At 44.7% G+C, this 21776-nt stretch overlaps 2 protein-coding genes and 1 long non-coding RNA gene across 4 annotated transcripts in view; 1 reads left to right on the forward strand and 2 right to left on the reverse strand.

Annotated features, from left to right (window-relative positions):
- On the reverse strand, positions 1-7262 carry LOC135312425 (uncharacterized). Its single transcript, XR_010371936.1, has 3 exons — positions 3284-7262; positions 1393-1481; positions 1-279 (listed from the first exon to the last, which is right to left on the reverse strand). It is a non-coding gene; the product is annotated as an uncharacterized LOC135312425 (long non-coding RNA).
- On the forward strand, positions 6737-13310 carry FAM89A (family with sequence similarity 89 member A). Its single transcript, XM_064445663.1, has 2 exons — positions 6737-7327; positions 11271-13310. Exons 1-2 carry the CDS (start codon positions 7076-7078, stop codon positions 11427-11429), a joined length of 411 nt encoding a protein of 136 aa, XP_064301733.1. The 5' UTR covers positions 6737-7075; the 3' UTR covers positions 11430-13310.
- The window catches only part of ARV1 (ARV1 homolog, fatty acid homeostasis modulator), a 27736-nt gene continuing 18958 nt past the window's right edge, over positions 12999-21776 (reverse strand). For both annotated transcript variants that reach the window (XM_064445661.1, XM_064445662.1), the window contains exons 6-7: positions 18667-18760; positions 12999-14531 (exon numbers count right to left, since the gene is read on the reverse strand). The gene's annotated coding sequence lies outside the window, so the exon portion shown is untranslated. The remainder of the gene's footprint in view (positions 14532-18666; positions 18761-21776) is intronic.

Here is a 21776-nt window from a genome sequence, read left to right on the forward strand (position 1 = left end):
TGCATGAATATATTTTATTTTTAAATACTGACAGTATTTTAACGTTATTCCTTTGCCTATACCATTATAAAAGTTGATTGCCCTCACTAAGTAAGGCTCAGTCTTGCTGCTGCATCCTGGTGCACATACTGAAATGGTGCATTTCAGGCGCCTCATGCTGAAATGCTGCAGGAAGCAACGATCATAGTTCAGCGAGTAGAACATCTGCCTCTGAGTCAGTAATTACCGAGTGCCCCTGCGTTGAATTTAGGGGTCACTGGGCTGCTGAATGTGCTGTTCCTGTATGAAATATGAAACAAAAATTCTAATCACTTGTTGGCCATTAAATAACTGGTGACAGCTTCCATCACAGACTCACAATAGCTTTGCTCCTCTAACTCTGCCAGGTAATTACATTCTCTCTACCTAAATGAACTTCCAATTACAGAGAGTACTTTTCTCCTCTGAACTGCTTAGAAATAATGTTATGCACTGTTAAATTATTGCCCTTGTCCCACCTCAGAGGAGGCTCAATTTCAGCAGAAGACAAAGAGATCCAGGTCCATACAAGGATGCTCCACCCAAGCTTTGGCCCAGCCTTGACTCGGCTTCTGGATTCTGTGCTCAGCCTCAACCATCCTGTGCAAGCCCAGCTGCGGGAAGGAAGAGGCCCTACTGAAATCTGCTCGTCTTGCTCCCCTTCTGAGAGCCTGCGTAGGAGCGCAGGCTGCGTGCAGCACCCGGCAGTAACGCCAGGGCAGTACGGGAGAACGGCATTTGGCCCAGCCGAAGTGTAGGGCAGGAATTGTGGGGTTTGTGGCCTCAGTTTTGCATTTGATGATTCAGCAATTCGGGTCAGACACAAATCTGTCTATTTGCATTGTGGGAGAGGGAGGTCATTTTTCAAGACTATATAAAATATATATAAAATTATGCCCCCCTCCTCAGCAAACATTACAGCCATTCACAGCTGAAGAGAAGTGTTTATCTCCTGAGCAGTGTAATCTATGTCTGTCTTATGGAGAGATGTTATCTATCAGATTTTTGTATTCAGCCTGGAGAAAGAATCTCATATATATATCTACTATGGGAGAATGCAGAATAAAGCAAGAAATATGATCTCTTTGTTAACATTAGTTGAACATAATACTATATAGTAACTTCCACATTTGCTTACAATCAACCATTTTGCAAATAAATAAATAATTCTGTTAAAAAAATTATTGACTACTACTCCTCACTCAAAAATGCTTCAAGGCAGCCATCAAACGCTGGACACTCTGCAATACTCTGCACCCTGCAAGCACAAATCCTTCTCACTACTTCTGCACACCCGCAGCCATCCCTGTTCAGCAGCGCTTTCGTTCTGCCGGGCAGTTTTGCCTGCAGATTTAGGACTCCCGTCATTTTTACCTCAGACGACCTCAGCCCAGCTTAGACAGCATCCTCCAGATCTGACCCCGATGCAGATGTCACTAAAGGAAAGGGTCTGCTCAGTGTCACTAGGATAATAAGACAAATACTCTTAAAGCCTGTAGCTCTGATCCCCCGGCTATCTGCTTTCAGTAATCAGATTCTGGAAAGCTGTTACTCTAAGTCAAGTCGGTACTGTTAAGAGTAAGACGCGCGGCGTTGTGAGGCTAACAAACTGAACTAACGGCAGAGCAGCAGTAATAAATGCCCCCTCGAGCCGCCTTTTTGAAAAGGCAAATGCTTATCAGAACTATACTGAGCTTAGAGGAAAGGGGGGAAAATATCAAAAGTCGCTTTGAAGTCCTTTTGTATTTTTGACACAATAAAAGGAGATGAAGGGAAGATGTTCAGAGCCATTAAGAATTGTGGAAATCAGGCTAGTTTATTACATAATTATCTCACAAAACTGCTGGGTTCTTTCACGCCCATGAATTTTCAAATAATACTAAAATAAATTATTAACTCCTACAACCGACCATTGATTCCCATTTCATTTTGGTGGATTTGCTGTTACAGGCTGATGTGAAATACTAAAATGGCTTGCTTTGTTAATTACAGCAGAAATCCTGAAGACAAGGACCACAGCGCAGGAATATGAATTTGCTGTGGTCTAAACGACAACTCTTTTTTCTGCTAGGGTTCACATAGGGGGGAAGAATCTAGGAGACTCAAGAGGTAGGAAAAAAAGATGATACCACTGCATCTAATTTAATAAAGTGTGAGGACAGAGTGAGGAGATTTTAAAACCAACGTTGCAGAGTACTGAGTGATGCACTGTGGAGAAGATTTATAGTTTGATCTAAGGTTAAACAGAGATGTGAACAAGCCAGATTTTGGCACCAACAGGAAAATAAATGGTTGGTTACCTCAACTGGGAGACCCACCAACTTCACTACCAGATCAAGTCCTCATTCCTCCTCAGTATGATCCTCTCTATAATCCTGAACCAGAATTTCTGATATGAAAGTATGGGCTTTGATTCTTTTTTCCCCTTCACAACACAAACCAGCATCACTTGGTAACTGATTGCAATGTACAAAAACACTGAGAGGAATTAGACCCCTCATCATTGCAGAAATGTAACTGCCTGTTTGCCACATGCACATGCTCTTTGGATTTCCATACTGCTTTATGCTGGACTTAAATTAGTTCAAGAACCCATACCATCCTCATTGTGAAAAGGAGGGGAAATAGAGCCCTGCTTTGAGAAGCTGCCACTTGCAAACAGAGAAAAAAAAATAACCCTACATGCACATTATTGCAGGCTGGAAGATGCCGTCAGTGGTGCAACTGTTACTCACACACACTTAGAGATCTCTACAGACCAGCCCCTCCGTGTAACCTCTGATTCCTGCTTCCTTCTGAATCTATTGCCCTTGCTCTGCCCAGTCCTAACCACCTTTCTGTCATACCTACCCCTCATGCCCTGGCCATATTATTTCTCTCTTGTCATCAAAATTTTGCTTTTTTTTTTTTTGGTTCTCCACGAAAAAGGAAGAACAAGAAGACTGACTTCACTGCAGAGAGCTAAGGGCAGCATTAGATATCGCAGAGGACGTGAGGAAGGCAGCCGCGAGAGCACACGTGTGGCAACCGAAGCAAGAGGGACAAAAGCAAAAGGCAGGGATAGGAACTACAGCATCAGAGACCACAGCTAAGGGATGCTGCTTTGGAACAGGGCCCATGCAAGGACAAGGACAGGAACTGGTGAGAAACCAGCAACAAGAGGAACAGGCTGGGAGAGCAAAAGGTATGTGCAAGGGTTTATAACCACATGAATACATTTCATCAAGAACTTTAAACTGAAGCCCAGATCCCCAAATCTCCATACCTCTGTGTTTCTAGCAGTCAGTTTTGAGCCTCGCAGACAAAGGCTGAGATGTCCTCCTTAGGTACCTGTATCTTGGGTATCTGCAGTATCTATACAAAAAGGTAACAGCCCACTATTTCTTGTGTTTACTCAGGTAGCTTAAATAGGAGGCTCTCTGCTCTAGATCTAAGGATAGCGCTTTGCTGGGGACCTAGCTGGAAGCCACTGTGATATTCTGTGTGTTAGAATATACTTGGCTTTTCATCTTTTAGGCATAGATATGGAAATACACCTGGAAAAAAAAGCGTCAAAATTAGGGCTCAACCATTTTTATTTAAAACCACTTCTCTGATGAAAAATGATGCCTAAGAATTGAATGAAGTTTAGCTGAAAATCTAATTTCTCTCTGGATATGCCATGACGTGGCGTCACATATCAGGTGCCAACTACACCAGCATCTTCTAAATCCTCCTTAGCCAAAGGACCGAACTTCACGTCACTCCCAGAGCACCACAGAACAGCGTGATCTCTGTTCCTCCACATCAGTGATGAAAACCATAGGCCTCGTGAGAAATAGAGTATGTTCAGGCACTCTTGACTACAGGAGCAAATGGAAGAGTAAAGCGTGTGTCACTAATCATTAATTTGTCTTGAATATGCCCAGTTTGTGATATCTGGATCCTGACCTGTCCTTGACAAGCAATCCCAACTGCAAGTTAACCCAATGGGAGACATCTTGCAAACACAACAGGGTCTTAAAAAGGCCAATGGCTCGGGCAGATGGGCTCTGATGCACCTTGTTTGGCGAGTTTTAAGATACCCCTACTGCACAGCGGACAGAATGTGACGCTAGCCACATCACTGCAAAATCTGCTGTCTTACTTTAAATCTCTAATAAAGGTGGCTTTAAGCAAAGGTGTTGCTCTGCGCAGGGCAGCTTGAAGCAGACGTCCTTCTGTCAGTTCTGTCGGACAGAAAATCAACTCTAGGAATCACACACCAGGCACTTAAAATTAGTAGATGGTTTTTTCCATGACCTACCTTTAGCTCCCCGTGTCCTGGTTCCAGTGTGGATAACAATGCCACCTTCTAGCACAGCGTTGTCATAAAGAAGAATTTGTTAACGTTTATACGTAAGTCAGTTATTAGAGGGGAAAACTTGACAGAAAAGGCTGTAGGAAACAGTCGTAATGTATCAATTCAAGATACACTATAACGCACATAGATCACCGCATTGGAAAGAGGAACGTTAGTAAATGACGTACAAGTGATACACAGGCATTATGCATCCTCCTAATGAATGAAGAAAGGAAAACACATCACATATGAACATGTAAATTAAAAATATACCATAACACATTTGCCTAAGGAAATGGTATGGGACACCTCTCTTCTGGCACTTCCTAATTCTTTATGACATAAACTACATGTATTTTTAATGTGGGGTTTTTTAGGTAATGTCCTTAGCAAAGGCCTGTTTAGATGAGTAACGCATTTCTGTAGTTCAATTCTAGAAATCAACAAAAACTGAGAGGTTTATACAGCTACCGAAAGCTTACTCCGTAACCAAAAGACATAACTGCAAAAGGCTCCGGCTTCCATTATCACCACGTTATAACTAGGTCAGACTAAATAAAGCAGGAGATTTAGATTTTAAAGGACAGTTAAGAATTTAATATGAATGAAGGCTAGATAAGGTTATCAACTGAGAGGAGGGTCACGAGAACCCAGGAAGTAAATTTTTTTACTTTTTGGATGACAAAGTTAAGCAGTAAGCCAGAATAATGGTTTTTGCAATAGTAAAGGTATGGCAACAAGGTGCCTAAAGGACCCGAGTGTGGAGAAAATGCATCTAATGAGATCAGGCAAGCTGAAAAAAATAATTAGGATAAGCTGGTCTAGATAAAATAAGAATATTCATAAGCTTTTCCAAATAGCTGTCATCTGGAAAAAAAACCAGGGGGGGCTGGTTTGGAAGAACAAATAAATCTATTTGTTAGTAAGCACAAAGATAATACAGTGCCTACATCCTTATCAAACTGAATCAATATTTTTGCTCTCAGGCACTCTTGACGCTTTTAATATAGGGATGGTTTTACATGCCTTTAGTTCCATAAAAGCTATCAGCACTGTTTTATTTTTTGCAATTGACCTGGACAGAAGTAGCACCATGACAAATGGGGGGAAAAAAGTCTTCTTGATTCCAATGTACGAAGCATTAAAAAGCACATCAGGTCGTCTGAAAAAATCAATGCCTAAAGTAGTGTGTAAACATGAATAAAGATTGGCAAAGCTTCCTTCACTGTAAGAAGTTTTAAAACTATCGTCACAGAGTCTGATAACATTTAAACCATGAAAAAGCCATGCGAGTCTGGGAACAAAACTGAAAATCACATAGAGGCTTAACTCAAGGTCACTGTATCTGGTTATTTCTTGAAGAGGAACCCCACAAACAAAGCAGGGTTGTGGCAATAGAGCTGCACCTTTAAACAAGCTGGCTTTGCAATGGCAGCCCATTCCCAGAACTCCAATTTTATACCTGCTTCGGTTTGGATTTTGAATGATCCAAAATGGCTGTAATTTATTCAGGAGACGCCAGAGATACAAACAAACTATCAAGGGAAAAGGGGGTGGAAAAAAAAGGTGCAGAAAGACACTTAGAGTTGGACATACCGGCAGTTTCAGGGACCCCGTGGCACATCACCCCTGCCCAAACCCACCCTGCCCTGCAGCGTGGCGCCCTTTCCATCACCCTTGCACGAAAGCAGGTGGCTACTTCTGTAAGCCAGAGCAATAAACCGCTCTGAGAATAAACCTGGAATAAAAACAGAGAGCCATCTCTCAGTTACTAGTGATAGGATGAGAGGAAACGGCCTCCAGCTGCGTCAGGGGAGGTTTAGATTGGATATTAGGGAAAATTTCTTCACTGCAGGAGTGGTCAGGCCCTGGCACAGGCTGCCCAGAGAGGTGGGGGGGTCACCATCCCTGGGGGTGTTCAAAAAACATGTAGACGTGGCACTTTAAGGCATGGTTTGGGACCCATGGTGGTGTTGGGTTTGATGGTTGGACCTGACGGTATTAGAGGCTTTTTCCAACCTTAATGATTCCGTGATTGAGAGATTTGATTCACAGAGCAGATACACTGAAGCACGTTTAGTTGCAACGCTTGGAGAGAAAGGCTTTTGATACAAAGCACTGCTGCGAGGATGGGAAGGGAAACACCTCGATGGGGAAAGCACCTTCCCGTTACCAGGTGACTGAAACGCCACCCTCGCCACGGAAGAACCGGGCACCCGCCGCCTGTAGCATTTAATCCGCTTCCATGCCTGCTTTCTGCATTTCACCCACACACGCACATCCTCCCCACAACCTCACCGCGGCACCCCAGGACCGAGCCCTGAGGCTCAGCCCCGGCCCCGCAGCCGCCTCCCGCCTCTCCCCGCCCCCGGGCAGGCGGCAGCCGCGTCGCGGGGGTGTCTCGGCGGAGCCCAGGCCCGCCGGCCCCGGCCGCAGCCCCCAGGCCGAGGCGGGAGGCAGGCCGGCAGGCAGCCGGGCCTTGCCCGAGCGAGGGGACGCGGGCCACCGCGGCGCGCCTCGCCTGGGACAAAGCCGCCGTGTGGGCGGCGCGGCGCCGGGCCCAGCCCCTCAGCGCGCCCCGCTCCCCCGGGCACCTGCGGCCCGGCCTCCCCGCCGCCCAGGGCCCCCTCCCCGCCCGCCTCCCTCCGCCCCGGCCCGTAGGCGGGGCGGGCTCCGGGCGGCGCCTCCCGCAGCGGGGCCGAGGCGGCTCTTTCCCTCGGTCGCCGCCGCCGCAGCATGAGCGGGCCGGGGCTGCTGGGTCCCGGTGGCGGCGCGGGGCTGCCGCCGCTGCCCAAGAGCCTGAGCGGGCTGCTGAACTCCTCCTCCTCCGGCGGCGGCGGCCAGGGCGGGCGCTGGCGGGACCTGGAGCGGCTCTACGCGCAGAAGTCCCGCATCCAGGACGAGCTGAGCGGCGGCGGCCGGGGCTCGCCGCGCCCGCCCAAGCCTCCCAACCTGGACGCGGCGCTGGCCCTGCTCCGCAAGGAGATGGTGAGCGGGGCGGGTCGGGCCTCGGCGGGGGCGGCGGACGTGGCGGGCGGCGGCGGGGGGCGCTGCCGCCGCCCTGACGGCCTCCCCGGGGCCGGAAGGGCGCCCCGCTCCCACTCCGGGCGGCGGCGGAGCGGGCGGGTGCGGGTGGGCCCAGGCCCGGCCCCGCGTAAGCCGGCCCGGCTGCTGCGGGGGGCAGGTGCCCCCTGGAAGGCACCGGTGACGGCAGCGAGGGAGGGAGGGGACCCCTGCCCTCGGCAGCCTGCCTCTGTAATGGGGGACACACGCCCTCCCCCGCCTGCCGACCGAGAGCCCTTTAACGAGCGCCGCGGCATCCATTTGAACCCGACACCCATCTTAAGAGGCTGTCGTTAAAAGAGAAAACCAGAAGTATCGGCGCTGGTTCGTTCAGTTCAAGTGAAGTGCAATTAAACATAGTTTCCTTCAGGACTTTGTTTTGATTCCGCAGCGAGCGCGGCGTTGTTGGTGAAATTCCTCCGGGCGACCCGGCGCACCTTTTGATTCAACGCTAATTCGGGTGTCGGTGCTTTGCCGGTGCCAGCTGCAGCTGTCGTGCCTAATAATAACCTCGGCGTTGTGCACTTGGTGGTCTGAAACATATAAAATATGATATTGCTGAAAATCTGCCTGTTTTAAGGCCGTTTTTTTCTGATGGTAGAAAGGGGTTTGAGGACAAAAAACTGTTGAAAGACCTTTCTGTGGGTTTCGAAGGACAATGTAGTGTGCTGAGATCTTAGTCTGCCACCAGTGTTTCAACAAGTAGTTCAAATACGGTTTGGGATATTCTTAAAACTGAGTATTAGAGCTGCCCCTTTGCATTAAAGCCCAGGCAGGGCAAGTGGCTAATGACTGCCGGGGCTTCTTTCAACAGTGCTCTAAGGGGAAACAAGGATATGATGTTAGTTGTCTTAATCCTTTCCAAAACAGCAAAGATAACTGAAGATAAAAAAGTCTAATCTGTTTTTCCCAATGGAAAAATCAACTGAGATGCTTGTTGAAGTCATTCGCCAACTAGACTTCCCCTTTGATACTCTGTTATCCTTGATGATAATTTGATAAAACACTCCTGAAAAAAATAAACAACTTTACCTCTGAAAACATCAAAGACTTTCAAGCAAGTGTCCTCGGTTCCAGGTGTGCTTTTTGGGGCCTGTACAAATTAGAGAGGCTCTCACGTACAAATAGGCTTCCTTTCATCAAGTAGGTGATTGCACTTTAATATTTATATTGAACACTCTCTTCAAGCAGGCAAAGATCGCATTGCTACTGAGTAATGAGCTTGCCTTAAATTTTCAATAGTGAACGAGGAAGAAATGCATAGCAGCATCTTTTCATGCATGATCATGCCAGGTACTATGTATATAAGTTTTTAAAGACAAGGAAGTGGTAGATTTAGATCGGAGGGGGAGGGATGAAAGGAGAGGTTGCTTCAGACTGTGATCTTGAGGGAACTGTGCCTTACAGGTTGCCTTGTAGGCGCTACAATAAAACTCTGGAGTCAAATGCAGATTGGCTGAGATTAAAAACTTTATGCTTGTGCTAGCAGGCTTGGACATTTTTTCAAGCTTTGGCTACCTTGGGGATCATACTTGAAAGCTGTGAAGAGCTAGAGGCTGCATTTTTCTCAATAGACTTATTGTTCTTGTTTGATTGTTTGACACTAGTGGCAGCTACAGAAACGTAAGATACTGAAATACTTGGTGTTAAGGCACGCTAAGTGAATTCTGGTGAGCAATTTCTGTCTTGGAGGTTTGCTTGGCATCAAACTGATCTTCACAGAAAGGACTGAAGAGCTTTAGAGTGCTGAAGAGGGAGAGCTGCTGGTGAAAGTGCTCCCACTTTCCTCAGGAGACAAAGAACCAGTCGTCTGTCTCCAGGTTGAGTTTTCTGGCTCAACTCACTCCTAATCACTCTTTGAACAGTTCTTCACCGCAGTCTTTTTCCTTCAAACATTTAGCTCTGATGCAAGTCTGCCTGGTGGGTGTCATGTTTGCATGTCATAGCGTTAAGGCGAGCTTCACAGCATCCTTTCTCACCCTAAGGCGAGCAGTTTGTTTAGGTGGGGTGAACCAAACTTCATCGACTGCCACCTCCAAAGGCTGATGTTCAGACTTTTATTCTTGGGCAGGTAAACAGTCATTAGCTTAACAAGTCTGAAGAAATTACTTCAGAAGGGCTAGACAGAGGGGTCTGGCTATCGTATAAATAGCACCCTTTTATGTTTCCTCCCGCAGTCTTGGTTTGTTGGTTTTTGCTTTACAAATTTTTGCAGGAGATTTGCGCAAGTGCTGGTTTCCTCTTAGAGAACAGAGAGCAAGGAAGAGCAGCATATGCTTCCTGAGGAGTGCATGCTTAAACAACAAGGGGAGAGAAAGTTGTCATGTTCATTACAGAGGAAAATGGAGATGGGTAAGGAAAGCAGCATAGATCTGAGGTGATGGAAAGGCTTGTCTGTAACCTCCTGGCAGCCCGCGCAGCGTTCTGCGTCTTGTCCCATGTCTTGTCCTAAAGTCCTCTTGTTCGGTCTGTACGGGACATCATGTCTCGGCTTTGTGACCTCGCCAAGTAATTTGTGTTGGTCCTGAAAGATGCCGTATCCTATTTTTCTGAGTGGGAATGGCATAATGGTGTGTGATACTTTTTTCTTTTTATTCCTTCCTCCTCTTCCCACCTTGAGAAAAAGCATGTGGTAGGATAGTTCAGCAATGCCAAAGGAAGATCTTCATACCAGCCTCTTGTGGTTTTCTTGTGTGCCGAGTGTATCCGTCCTTAGAACTTAAATATGTAAGGAGAGATTTTCGAGGTAAGAATTCTCATTCTGAGTGAAATGTAGCGTGGCATTCAGGGGCAGTAAAGGCTCGTATCATTTTTCTTTTTCCCTCTGAACATGAGTTGTAGTGAAAACTTTTGTTTGATGAAGCTGAGGCTCACCAGCAGCAGCCCGTCAGCTTAACGCTTGTTTGAAAATTTAGGCAGAAATGGCCGATTCTTGAAAATTTTAAATGGGGTAGTGGTTTTAATTTACTGCAAGGCAAAAGCTAGATTTAATTTCATCTGACTTGGATAGGTGACAATATCAAATGAACTCTCCATTTTGTTGCCAGAGAGGGAAACCGCTTTGAGTTAAACTGCTAGCTTTATTTTGCTTTGTGGTGCAATGTACTGGTTTTGTGCCTGGCATAAATACGCAGGCTACAAGGTAACTTTTTAAAAATGTTGATCCAAATCTTTAATTAGCTCTGGAGCTAATGTTTTGGAAGTTTGGGGACGAAAATATTGGGCGCTTAATTATAAATCAAGCCTGTGCTTGAATAGCACATGAAAATATTCTTGACAGGCTATGATGTATGTCTTTATCTCACTTCTGCTTTAGTTTTGCTGCCTTCAAGTAGCATGTTGCATTGTGCTAGACATACCTAGCCGTGTCAGACGCCTATGTATGTCGGTCGGTACAGAAAAGAAAACGATAGTAGAAGATACTTAGCTGGAAAGTGGAAAACTAGCCAGAGCTGCATTTGCAACTTTTAATTCCGATACTATGTCAGAAAGATGTGTGAGAGGCACACGGGGTTACTGGAGCAGTGTGTCTCTTGCATTATGAGGAATATAGAGTTTATGTTTGTATCTGTAATGCCTTGGATAGGAGTGACCCGCTTATTGGAAGTTAAGCAGGGCGTTGTAATATGACAAACAACAACACTTGGCTCATGTCCTGCTGTATCGCATTGTGTTCCTTGGTTCTTTTTTCCAGTTTGTCCCGTGGGGAGTCTGTCACCTTAGAAAAGGAATTATACTTCCATATTTCATAACTGTTTAGGGAGAAGGAAGCTCAATCCTCTTTAGCAGCACAAGACACATAGCATTATACTGCCAGTAAAATCACAATTGTAATACTGCTTGTTTGTTTGTATTCTTCCCCCCTCAGGTTGGCCTTCGGCAGCTAGATATGTCATTACTGTGTCAGCTGTACTCCCTGTACGAATCAATTCAAGAATACAAAGGTGCCTGCCAAGCTGACTCTAACGCAGACTGCACATATGCTCTGGAAAATGGTTTTTTTGACGAAGAGGAGGAATACTTCTAGAAGCAGGAAGATTCACCTCCAGGTTGACCAAGGTTCTTTTGTCCTCCTCTCCCTGTAACACACCTCATCAAGAACGACTGGAATCTGTACGGATCTCCCTTCCTGAGGAGGAACACCCAGCTACCCCGAGTTGTGTTAAATTCACTTATTTTAACAGGCTGTCAGTACAGGTTACTCATGCAAATACCACTTGAGGAAAAGTGCTGTACTCTCACTGTTGAAGAGTCCTCAGACATGCTTGACAAGAGTTTTCAATTTAATTTGCAAGGTGGGTGTTTTCAACTTACAAACGTTGGTAGCTTATAACTGGAATTTTAATTGTAGAAGACAGCAGTGACTTCCTGAGTTGTAATAACTTTGTAAGTGGGGAGGGAAGCCTCCGCTGTGGTGTAAATAGATAGAGGTGATTTTTGTTTTTTTGGTCAATGGTATTAATAAATGCATTTTGAACAGGCATCTGGATGCACGCACACCCTCAGCTCTACTAAGCTAGTTCTGCTCTTATCAGCTGCATCCGGTTTTGTACTGGGTGGATTGTTTACACAGTTTAAATTTTTTTTTCTCCGTAAGCTACATCTGACTTTTCCTTATTTCTGGCTTACAAGCTGTACATGTGATAGTGAATGTTATCAGCAGGTTTTTTTTTCTGTTGATCTAATTCACTTTCTTGGTACTGCCACTTGGCATTAACTTTTATACTACGGTCTGGATTTCTCACGTCAGTGTAGCTCTTTGACCTGCTAAACTCTGTTCTGAAATGGTTTGCTTAGCTTTTACTGCACTGCATAGTAAAAGCACAGATTCAAACATAGTCTGTCTGCCACTGTGTGGCTTGGAATACCGTGAACTCTTGTGCAAGTGTTCTTGATCATATGAAGAATAAGGAAACCTCTCATATGACAAAATGGGACAAATTGCAATATTTTATACTGAGTGAACTTTGTTTCTGTAAGGTAGACTACAGCTCTTTTTAAAAATGCAAAAGAAGTATTTTGAGCACATACTTTGCATATGTTAAAACTTTTTATACTAACTTGTTCTTTGAAGTGTAACTTATTTTTGTTCTCAGAACTTACTAAAGCACTCGGTTAAGTTTTTATTGTTTCATAGTGCGTACCCATAATGCTTCATCAGCTTGGGAAATGAGAGTTGCCAACTATCCGAGTCTTCACCCCTCTCTGTTTTAAGTAAAATCAGCTCTCAATGCAATTTTCATTTCTTGACTTTAATGCTAAAGATTGCTGCAAAGCACAGTGCCTGAATCTTGACACAAGCTAACAATTAAGGGCTTAAATCTCAAAGGGTTTTTGCATGGTTCACGTCTGGCATGTATAGAGTTTACGGAAAGAACTGGAGATCACATTCTGGGGTAGCTCCTCTCTTACTAGTTTTTTAGCAAAGGCTAGAATGTTGCAGTGACAAAAGCCAAGAGACTTCCAGGGTGGAGTTTTTGTGCATTCCCTCTAAAACCTGCTTATTTTAGTGGAATTTAAAGGCCACGAGAGTAAAGACTGTGCTGTAATTGTGTATGTGTGTAAGTTCTTAATCTAGTCTGTGGCAATGGTTGGGTTTGTTTTTTTTTAAATGTTAATTCTGGTCTAATTACTTCACTCACCCAAACCTAAAATGAACAATAAGGCAAACACAGATAATCCAAACGGCTACAACTATATTTAAAAAGTTGTGTATGTGTGTATATATGTATGAGTGTATATACATGCATATGTGCATACAACTTAATGCTTTGACTTAAGAATGTATCAGCTTTGAATATAATTTGCTGTGCTTTTGGTATTTAGATGAGGCTTTTTCTAGTCTGTTAAAATACTGCTATTTTCTTGCTCTTTTCCCCCAAAATAAAAAGCATGATGTTTAGCGTAACCTTTAAATGTTGTGTGTATTTTAATTTACCATTTTAGTGAACCCGAACCCTTCCCCCTTCCCAACCTCCCCCTAAAAAACCAAGGACTAGTCATCACCCCTGGATTGAAGCAAGCAATTTAAATTACAGTGGAAAAGGCTCTACCTGCCTATATTTGGAATGGGAATTTCCTGCTTCTCTGTCTTCACTGGATTTTACTTATTTTGAATTCAGCGGAGAAACTCCTGTCTCTACTAGAATTAAAGATTCTGTTTTACAAATCCTTACACGGTGCCATTCATTAATAGTCCCGCTGGTGAGAATGGACTTGAGCAAAATTCATGGTGCTTTCTCTTACACAAATGAAACTTAAAAAGCCACATTATTTATGTTCTAATCTTAACGCAGTGCGCTTGTGAGTTGGGCAATGTGGAATGTTTGGCTGGTATTTGCTGTACCAAGAGGTGCAGAAAAGTCTCCAGGCATCAGTCCACAACATCATCTGCCCTGGAAAAAGCATGAATTATTAGGACTTGTGAAGTTTTCAGCACCTTGTCCCTTTTAATAAAACCTTCTTGCATGGGAGAGGAGTTACAGCGTTTGAATTTGCCTTAGGAATATAGACTATGAAGGCTGGCTAGCTAGCCAAAGGTTTTAAAAACAGTCACTTTGTTATTAAGTCAATACGCAGTTGTTCCAGGGGCAGATTTCTGTGCCCGGTGTTTCCCTTGTGAGCTCTCTCTCTTCGCCGCATTATAACAGCATGAAGTAGGGCAATGGCTTTGCAAGAGAGGTGCTTGGTGAGAAAGTATAGCTTAAATACTGAGTAATTGTTACATGCAGCTTCAAGTCAGAGTTTGGCTGCGTGCATGACAGGACAAGCTGTGTTACTACAAAAGCTTGCTACCCTTGGTCCAAACCACACACCACCAACAATCCCTTTACCATTTTTAGTCCATAGTCCCAATCTGAATTACACATAACCTTTTAAGGATACATTTTAAGGGTATAACGAAAGAAACTCTTGAAAACTTCCCTACCCACTGAATACCGTGCAACTCGCTCAGTCCCGAACAGCGCAGCCAGCTTAGCTGGTACCGAGCAGGCGCAGGAAAAGACACGTTTTTCAAGGAAATAAGGACAGTCGATGCTTCTGTTGCTCAGAGGTGGAAAACTTGAGTGCAGCGGTTCAGAAGGCAATCTACAATGGGTAGCTCTTCTCTGGTCTTTCTCCAAAGGGCCTACAAATGTGGTAAAGCGGTTAGAAATAAGGAATTATTAGGTCTGTGCTAGCTAGATTTGAAGATTTACTTTTTTTAACTACAGACCTCCCTCATTTTATTGCCGTGACAGCTGCAGAGTCATCCAGTCACAATTACATTAGTCCCTTGGAAATGATCTTAGTCTACAAAAAAGAGTCTGGAAGAAGTGCTCCGTTCTGGGGAAAGCAGGTGTCATACAAAACACGGTGGCAGGTGCCCTGGCAGCTAAAACGTGAGCTTTTACATTCACCTTTGGCTCCTGGTGAATTCTCTGTCAGCCCTATTGATTTTAGTGGGGATGGACTTTGATAGTAGGGATCTTCCTCCTGAAATCAGAACTGCTGCTTGGTCTCTTATTGCCACGACTACGGGAGAGCTGCATGGTAGCTATACTGAGATACACGTGGTGTTCAAATACATGCTACAAATGTTTTCAAAGGTACTACTTTGTAATGTGGTGAAACGCAGTAGGAGCTTATCTGATTAATTTGTAAAAAAAGACCAGTGTTGCTTCAAAGAGAGCTTTCCCATAAAGGTGGGGCAAAATTACACTCTCTTCATGGGCAGCTTGGACTTGGATGCTTGCTAAAATTGAGTTCTTAATACAAAATTTAGTGTAGTCACATGGAATTGGAAGACTAGGAGAAGGATTATGCAAAAATTATATTTGTAATTAATTTAATTCTACTCATAGGTAACCAAATAATTTTGCTTGACCTTCAAAATAAGTTGATTTTTTTAAAATTATGTTTATATTTTCTTGTAAATAATACAGTTTGCAAAATTTTAAATGCAATTAAGAGAGTAGCAAATCCCCCAGAATCTTTATTAAAAAGTTGATCCACTTAGTACCTATTTACAAGCGTAGGGTTTTGCCTCATACGTAGTCTAGCTCCTAAGGAAAGAAAGCTTATGCAGTGGCTGTGTCCATACATTTTCTGTCAGACTGTTTGCTATAAACCACATCTGATAGAAATTGGAAAGTTGCTCTGTTTTCACAAACCTCATTAAAAAAAAAAAAGCAACTGGAGGAGGAGAGAGACTCACTGCTGCTGCTTCCATGGACAGGATCACAGGTAAAACTCACTTTTTGATTTCTGTTTGGCCACCCCGCATCCAGAAAGCCAAAGCCGGGTGGTCACCCTGCTGCTGGCAGCTCTGCGGCAGCCCGGGCGTGTTCCGTATCTTCCACGGTGCTGGGTGCCATGTGGGAAGGAGGGGAAAGCCTTTGGCACATCTTTTAGGGAGCGAGGATGAAAACTGGATACGGCAAAGGGCCCAGGGAAGGCCCCAGGTGTTGCCTTTGGGACTAAATGGGACGTTGGAAGGGGTGAGTGTCGTGGCGAGAGATGCCACAGTCTTTGGAGGATGGAGTTTGGAAGGAGATACTGCGGTCACACAGAATCCCAGACTGGCGGGGGTTGGGAGGCACCTCTGGAGCTCATCCCGTCCCACCCCTGCTGGAGCAGGCACCCCCAGAGCAGGGGCACAGGGCCGCGTCCAGGCGGGGGGTGAATGTCTCCAGGGAAGGGACCCCACAGCCTCTCTGGGCAGCCTGTGCCCCTGCTCTGGCACCCGCACAGGGAAGGGGTTTGTCCTCATGTTCAGGGGGAGCTTCCCGAGTTCCAGCTTGTGCCCGTGGCCCCTTGGCCTGGCATTGGGCACCACTGAAAAGAGCCCGGCCCCATCCCCCTGACACCCGCCCTTCAGATATTTATATGCATTGATGAGACCCCCCTCAGCCTTCTCTTCTCCAGGCTGAACAGACCCAGGTCTCTCAGCCTTTCCTCCCAAGGGAGATGCTCCAGCCCCTGATCCCCTTGGCAGCTCTGCCCTGGCCTTGCTCCAGCAGCTCCCTGCCCTTCTTGGACTGGGGGGCCCAGACCTGGCCGCAGCCCTGCAGGTGTGGCCTCAGTGGGGCAGAGCAGAGGGGGAGGAGAACCTCCCTCACCCTGCTGGCCACGCTCCTTTCCATGCCCCCCAGGGCACCGCTGGCCCCCTTGGCCCCAAGGGCCCGGTGCTGGCTCAGGGTCACCTCGCTGCCCGCCAGCACCCCCAGGGCCTCTCAGCAGAGCCGCTCTCCAGCAGGTCCCCCCCAGCCTGTGCTGGTGCGGGGGGTTGTTCCCCCCCAGGGGCAGGACCTGGCACTTGGTTGTGTTGGATTCCCTGAGGTTCCCCTGGGCCCAGCTCTCCAGCCTGCCCAGCTCTCGCTGGATGCCAGCACAGCCTTCTGGTGTATCAGCCGCCCCTCCCAGCTTGGTATCGTCAGTGTCCTGGGACACAGGTTATTTAAGATCCCACATTTCATTAATTCTGCTGTTCACAGCTTGGGAGGATTTTTCATGTCCTTTTCCAACCTGTTTTAGAGTCTGGATATACGCTACTTGTCATGTATTTTTAATGTTACAGTCATTTGTTGCAAATACACAGTTTTGCTTAACTGGAAAGAATGCCTTTTATTTGCCTTGCTGCCTAGCTAAAGCCATTCATTTTGCTTGAGGAATTAGGTTGCTCTGAGGGCAAGGGGAACTAATTCCCCCACTCCGTTCAACTGACTGCTGGGAATGTGAAATGGGAGGATTAATCAGGTACATGCCAAAAGGAACCCTTTCGACAGGTCTTGTCCAACATGCAGCTTTGTGTCCTTCAGCCACTTCAAAAGAATTTACTCCTGTTCTCGTGATGCCTGCCTGTACCTGTAGAGGTTATATTACCACAGTCGTTTGAGGTTCATATTACTTTTTATATACTACATGCATTTTCTCAGAAAACAGCTCCTCAGATGTACATTTTTCCATTCATTGTTATCTTTGGTTTATTTGAAGCTACTAAATTTACCTTGAGACAATGCTGTATGACCTAAGGAAATAACTAATTTGTTTTCTTAGCAAACTAGTTACAAGCTCTGTCTTATTTTCAAACTCATCTTATATTGATTTCAACTTTTTCTGGGAATTTCAAAGCTCCCTATCCTAAGCGCTAAAGCTTCCTAACTGGCTGTTCCATGGTCCTGGCGGCCCTAACGACGCAATTAGCTTTGCAAACATCCGAGGTCTGCTGCAAGGACTAGTTTCTGCCATGGCTTAAAGAACCCGGGGATGGTGGTGTCTGTGCCCAGTGGCCTGCGCACGGTGACAAACTCTCCCCAGCTGAGGTTGTCTGGAAGAGCAGAGGTGGCCCCACAGAGCCCAGATGTGCGCCAGGACAGATGTGATGGATTAAACCGCAGGTGAGGCTCCATGTGTGCTGGCCTGGCGCCTGCAGCTGGCAGGGCCGTCACGCCTTGTAAGGAGTTCTCCCTTGAGCTGACCAGCAGTGAGTTTGGCCATTTGTTTTTAAACAACAGAGGAACTTTGGAGGGGATGAATATTCACTGCAGAAGTCTGTTTCCCTTAGTTTTTTGGCTCCCTTTCATCCTTTCTATTCAGGAAAATTCATTAGATGAATGTGGAAACAACCAGCCCTGATTAATGAAGCCCACATCTGATTTCAGAGGAATGTGCTTTTAGCAGTAGAATTTGCATTTTTCAGATAAGGTTGGTATGCAATTTAAAGAGACAAACCCATTTGTTATTGAAATTCACAGGCTTGTGACTATTTCAACTCTACTGAACTTTTGCTGGGGCTTTAAATGCATTCGTGCTAAGACATTGTTAAGATAACGTCTTTAAGAGAATGTCATCTTTGAGAACTCCTCAAGTTAAAATGAGAGCAGAAATCCTATGCAAATCATAGATTATTAGAATTTAAAAAAAACGTGACCGAAGCAGACTGTTTAGAATTGCAAGTGCATAAAGAGGTCAACCCTGCGTGAAGCCACTGCCTTAAATTCGTGTTAGCAGAAGCAGTTCAGTCCTCGCAGTGCTAATTACTCTCTTCCAGAAATCACAAGCATTTCTCGCCTAGGTCAGAAACATCCCTGTCCCTGTGATTATCTGGCTAGACACATGAGTAAGAGTTTTAAAGCTCGTTTTGGCTCAGGATACCAGGCACTGTCACAAACAATAAAGCTGCCTGTCTGAGCCCCACCAGCTCTTGCTTAAACTCTTCTGACTTGTCAAACAGCAGAGCCTTTTAAATCATTTACAACAAGACAACATAATAAGGTCGTTACCTGAGTTATAAAAGCACCTGGACAACAGGGACAGTACGTCTCGTTATTTTTCCTCTCCACTCAACCCTTTACAGTGTCTTCAGTTTTACTGAACCTGGAATTTAACAAAATCCCATAGCGTTAATTATTTGTATGAAAGCCCTCATGGCCTGCAATTTCATTAAGATATTGGAAAGTTCAAGCAGGGCATGCAGAGGCAAATTAACAAGGAGTGATGGAAAGTTTTGAACAGGTAAAGTACGAGCTTAAACAGGACTACATTTCTAACTTGTTCCATTACTATTAAAAAACGCAATAGGCTGTTCATATAATGGAATAACATTCTTGTTTATATGCTACATTACACAAAAGGTAAAATACTGAAATATTAAAATAGTTGTTTGGTATAGGGGAAGGCCATTTTATCAGAATCAGCTGAAAGAAAAATAATCAAATCAGGATGAAAATCAATTTCTCGCAGTACTACCATATCAAAGTCCTGTTACTATTTGGATTTTACCCTGTCTGAACACAGCACGTCTACGTTCTAAGAGTCTCTGTTCCCTTTTTTTTTCTTCTAATATTGTACAAATCATACGTAATTCTGGCTTCTATCTTTGAATTACCCTTGCTCTTTCGGACTGATACTTAAGTCACGTTGCTGAAATTGCAGCAGCATGTCCTTAAATACATTGCATCATACGATATAACCTGTAGAGAGCAATGGAATATACAGCACCTACTCCCTATATAATTTATACCTCTCTGTGTGTGCATTTTTAATAGCGGAAAGACATTTATGAACAAAGCTCTAGTATATTTTGGGGACCATCATTGTGCTTGCATAAAGGATTAAAATTTAATGATAAATGAGAGAGGTAGAAATTTGCAGTAATCTCTGTGGGGAAGAAGGAATTCTGTTTTATACATTTCTTTATCCTGTCTCACGTCCTTTTCGGTAAGATTTGTCTGAGGTTTGAGCTTTCATATGTAAATAGATTTGTCTTGTCTCCAGTGCTTTATGTGGTTGCACAATAGGACTTTTTTCCCCTGCACCACTTATCACTAGCCAGTCATTCAAAAAGTCCTTTCTGTTTCTGGTGCAAATGTAGGACTGTTCTAGGCTTTCAATGTCACTTCTCATAGAGAATAAAACTCTTTTCTATGCCTTCAAATGCAGGTGCGTAGGGACAGAATATGTCAATCAGTATTAGAGAAGCCAAGCATATCTCACTATTACTGCAGATGTTAATCTGAAAGAGAGTCCGCTTAAAAGTGTGTCAACTATGGAAATTTAAACTACAATTTCTTTTACAAATTAGAAGGGAGGTTGTACAGATGCATTTATCCTCCAGGAAGAGATCTCAATTCACCGAGCCCATTCTCTCATTCCCTTCTGAATTAAATGCTTTAGTTTGTAGGCAGTGATCAGATTTTTGTTTCTTAACTGTGTGTAACCCAATGTGTAAATTCTTACTGGAAGCCTGTAGCAGATTTGAAGAGGTACAGGCTGCCTTATTTATTTAAAAGTCCTAAATGCTTTGCAGTCCTACAGCCAAGGAATCTGACTGATGGATTTTCATGTTGCTGGCTTAGCAAAGCTGTTGCAGGGGGGTAAGCAGAGAATTTGAAGCATGCAACCTGGAAAATAAAAATAGAGGACACAAATTTACTAAAAGATAAAGCCACCATCTTCACAATGGGTTCCTCAAGGAAGATCTTATATTGGCACAAAAACATATTGCTTGAATAAATGGCCATAGCTGAAAAGCTGAAAAACTGGGCATCAAAGCGCCGCTGCACACAGTAAGAGCTGACAGGCCCCCTAATTTAGGAAAGGCAGCTTAGCTTTGGTCTCTCAGAGCCATGATCTCCGGCTGCCAGCGAGCACATCTGTCAAGAGTGCCCGTCCAGCTGCGCGGCTGGAGGAAGGACCAGATGCCCTCCCGGTTCACTTCTAACCCTGTCCGATGCGGTGAAAACAAAGCTGTTCCCATCGGCAGTGGCAGCGGCAGCTGCTGGCTCAGGACAAAGCGCTGAGCCTTCGGGAGCAGCTGCTGCTGCGAGTTTAGAGGAGCCAGCACTTTTTGGTATAATGGCATGAAATTACAGACAGCATCTTCCACCCTGGCATTATCGCGAGGAAGGATCCACACGGGAGGGCTTCCTGTTTTGCCATCCTCTATCAGGATGTTTTGTAGAGGATTAAAAACACCTCTCTGAACTTTCCATCAAAGCACTCCTGCAGCTGAACTAGGTTAGCATCACCATGCTGGCATTTTTTAAAATAAAAGCAGATGAGTAACAACAAGGGAGACGCGATCCGTTCATGTTTCTGATGCTGTTTTATCAGGGACATGGCCTGGTGTTTTTTACATCTGGTACAATCGGTCCTGTTGTACAATAGTCAATCTACTGTGAGGATAAGGTGGCCTTTTCTTTCAGTCAGCGTAGGACCTTTATGTGGTCAGAAGCTGCACAATTTCATAAATACGTAAGGCAGAAAATGCACAGGCTGTAAAAATAGGATTGACCTTCCCTCTCTCCTCATCTACACACCCACCATTTAGATAAATTGCACAATTCAATTGAGCAGGAAAAGTGTTTTGGGAAAAATCCACTTAAAATTAAAGAAGTGTAAAATAAAGTTTGAAAAGATGCCAGTTTTAATACTAAATCTTCTCATATGGTTATATAAAAGAAATGTATAGCTACCATTGTGTTCATCCACAGCAAATTTAATTTGCTTTTCCAAAGGAAAGGTTTTGAATAATCTGTCCAACCTTGCTGAAAAAAAATTCTTCACTGCTGAGCACTGCCTTATCTTCATTGTGCTCTCTCCCAGGATGGAGTGAGTAAGAGATGCATCGTGTTTTCCTTGCTGTGCAACCCACCTGCCATTTCCACACTACCAGGTCAGAAGAATGTTCTCCCAGGGGAAGAGATTGCTGTTGTTGAAAACATTGATAAGGAGTATGCTCAAAGTGAGACATTCACTTTTGCTCCCTATCCTGCAAAGTCCAAGCCATCTTCCCAAGTGCTGGTATGTGGCACTTCATTATGCAGTGGATGCTCTCAATGGAGAATGTTTTCCTCCTAGTTATTATTAGACTTTTGTTGGCTTTTGACTT

This window comes from Phalacrocorax carbo, chromosome 3 (genome assembly GCF_963921805.1).
Source record: "Phalacrocorax carbo chromosome 3, bPhaCar2.1, whole genome shotgun sequence".
Taxonomy (NCBI): Eukaryota; Metazoa; Chordata; class Aves; order Suliformes; family Phalacrocoracidae; genus Phalacrocorax; species Phalacrocorax carbo.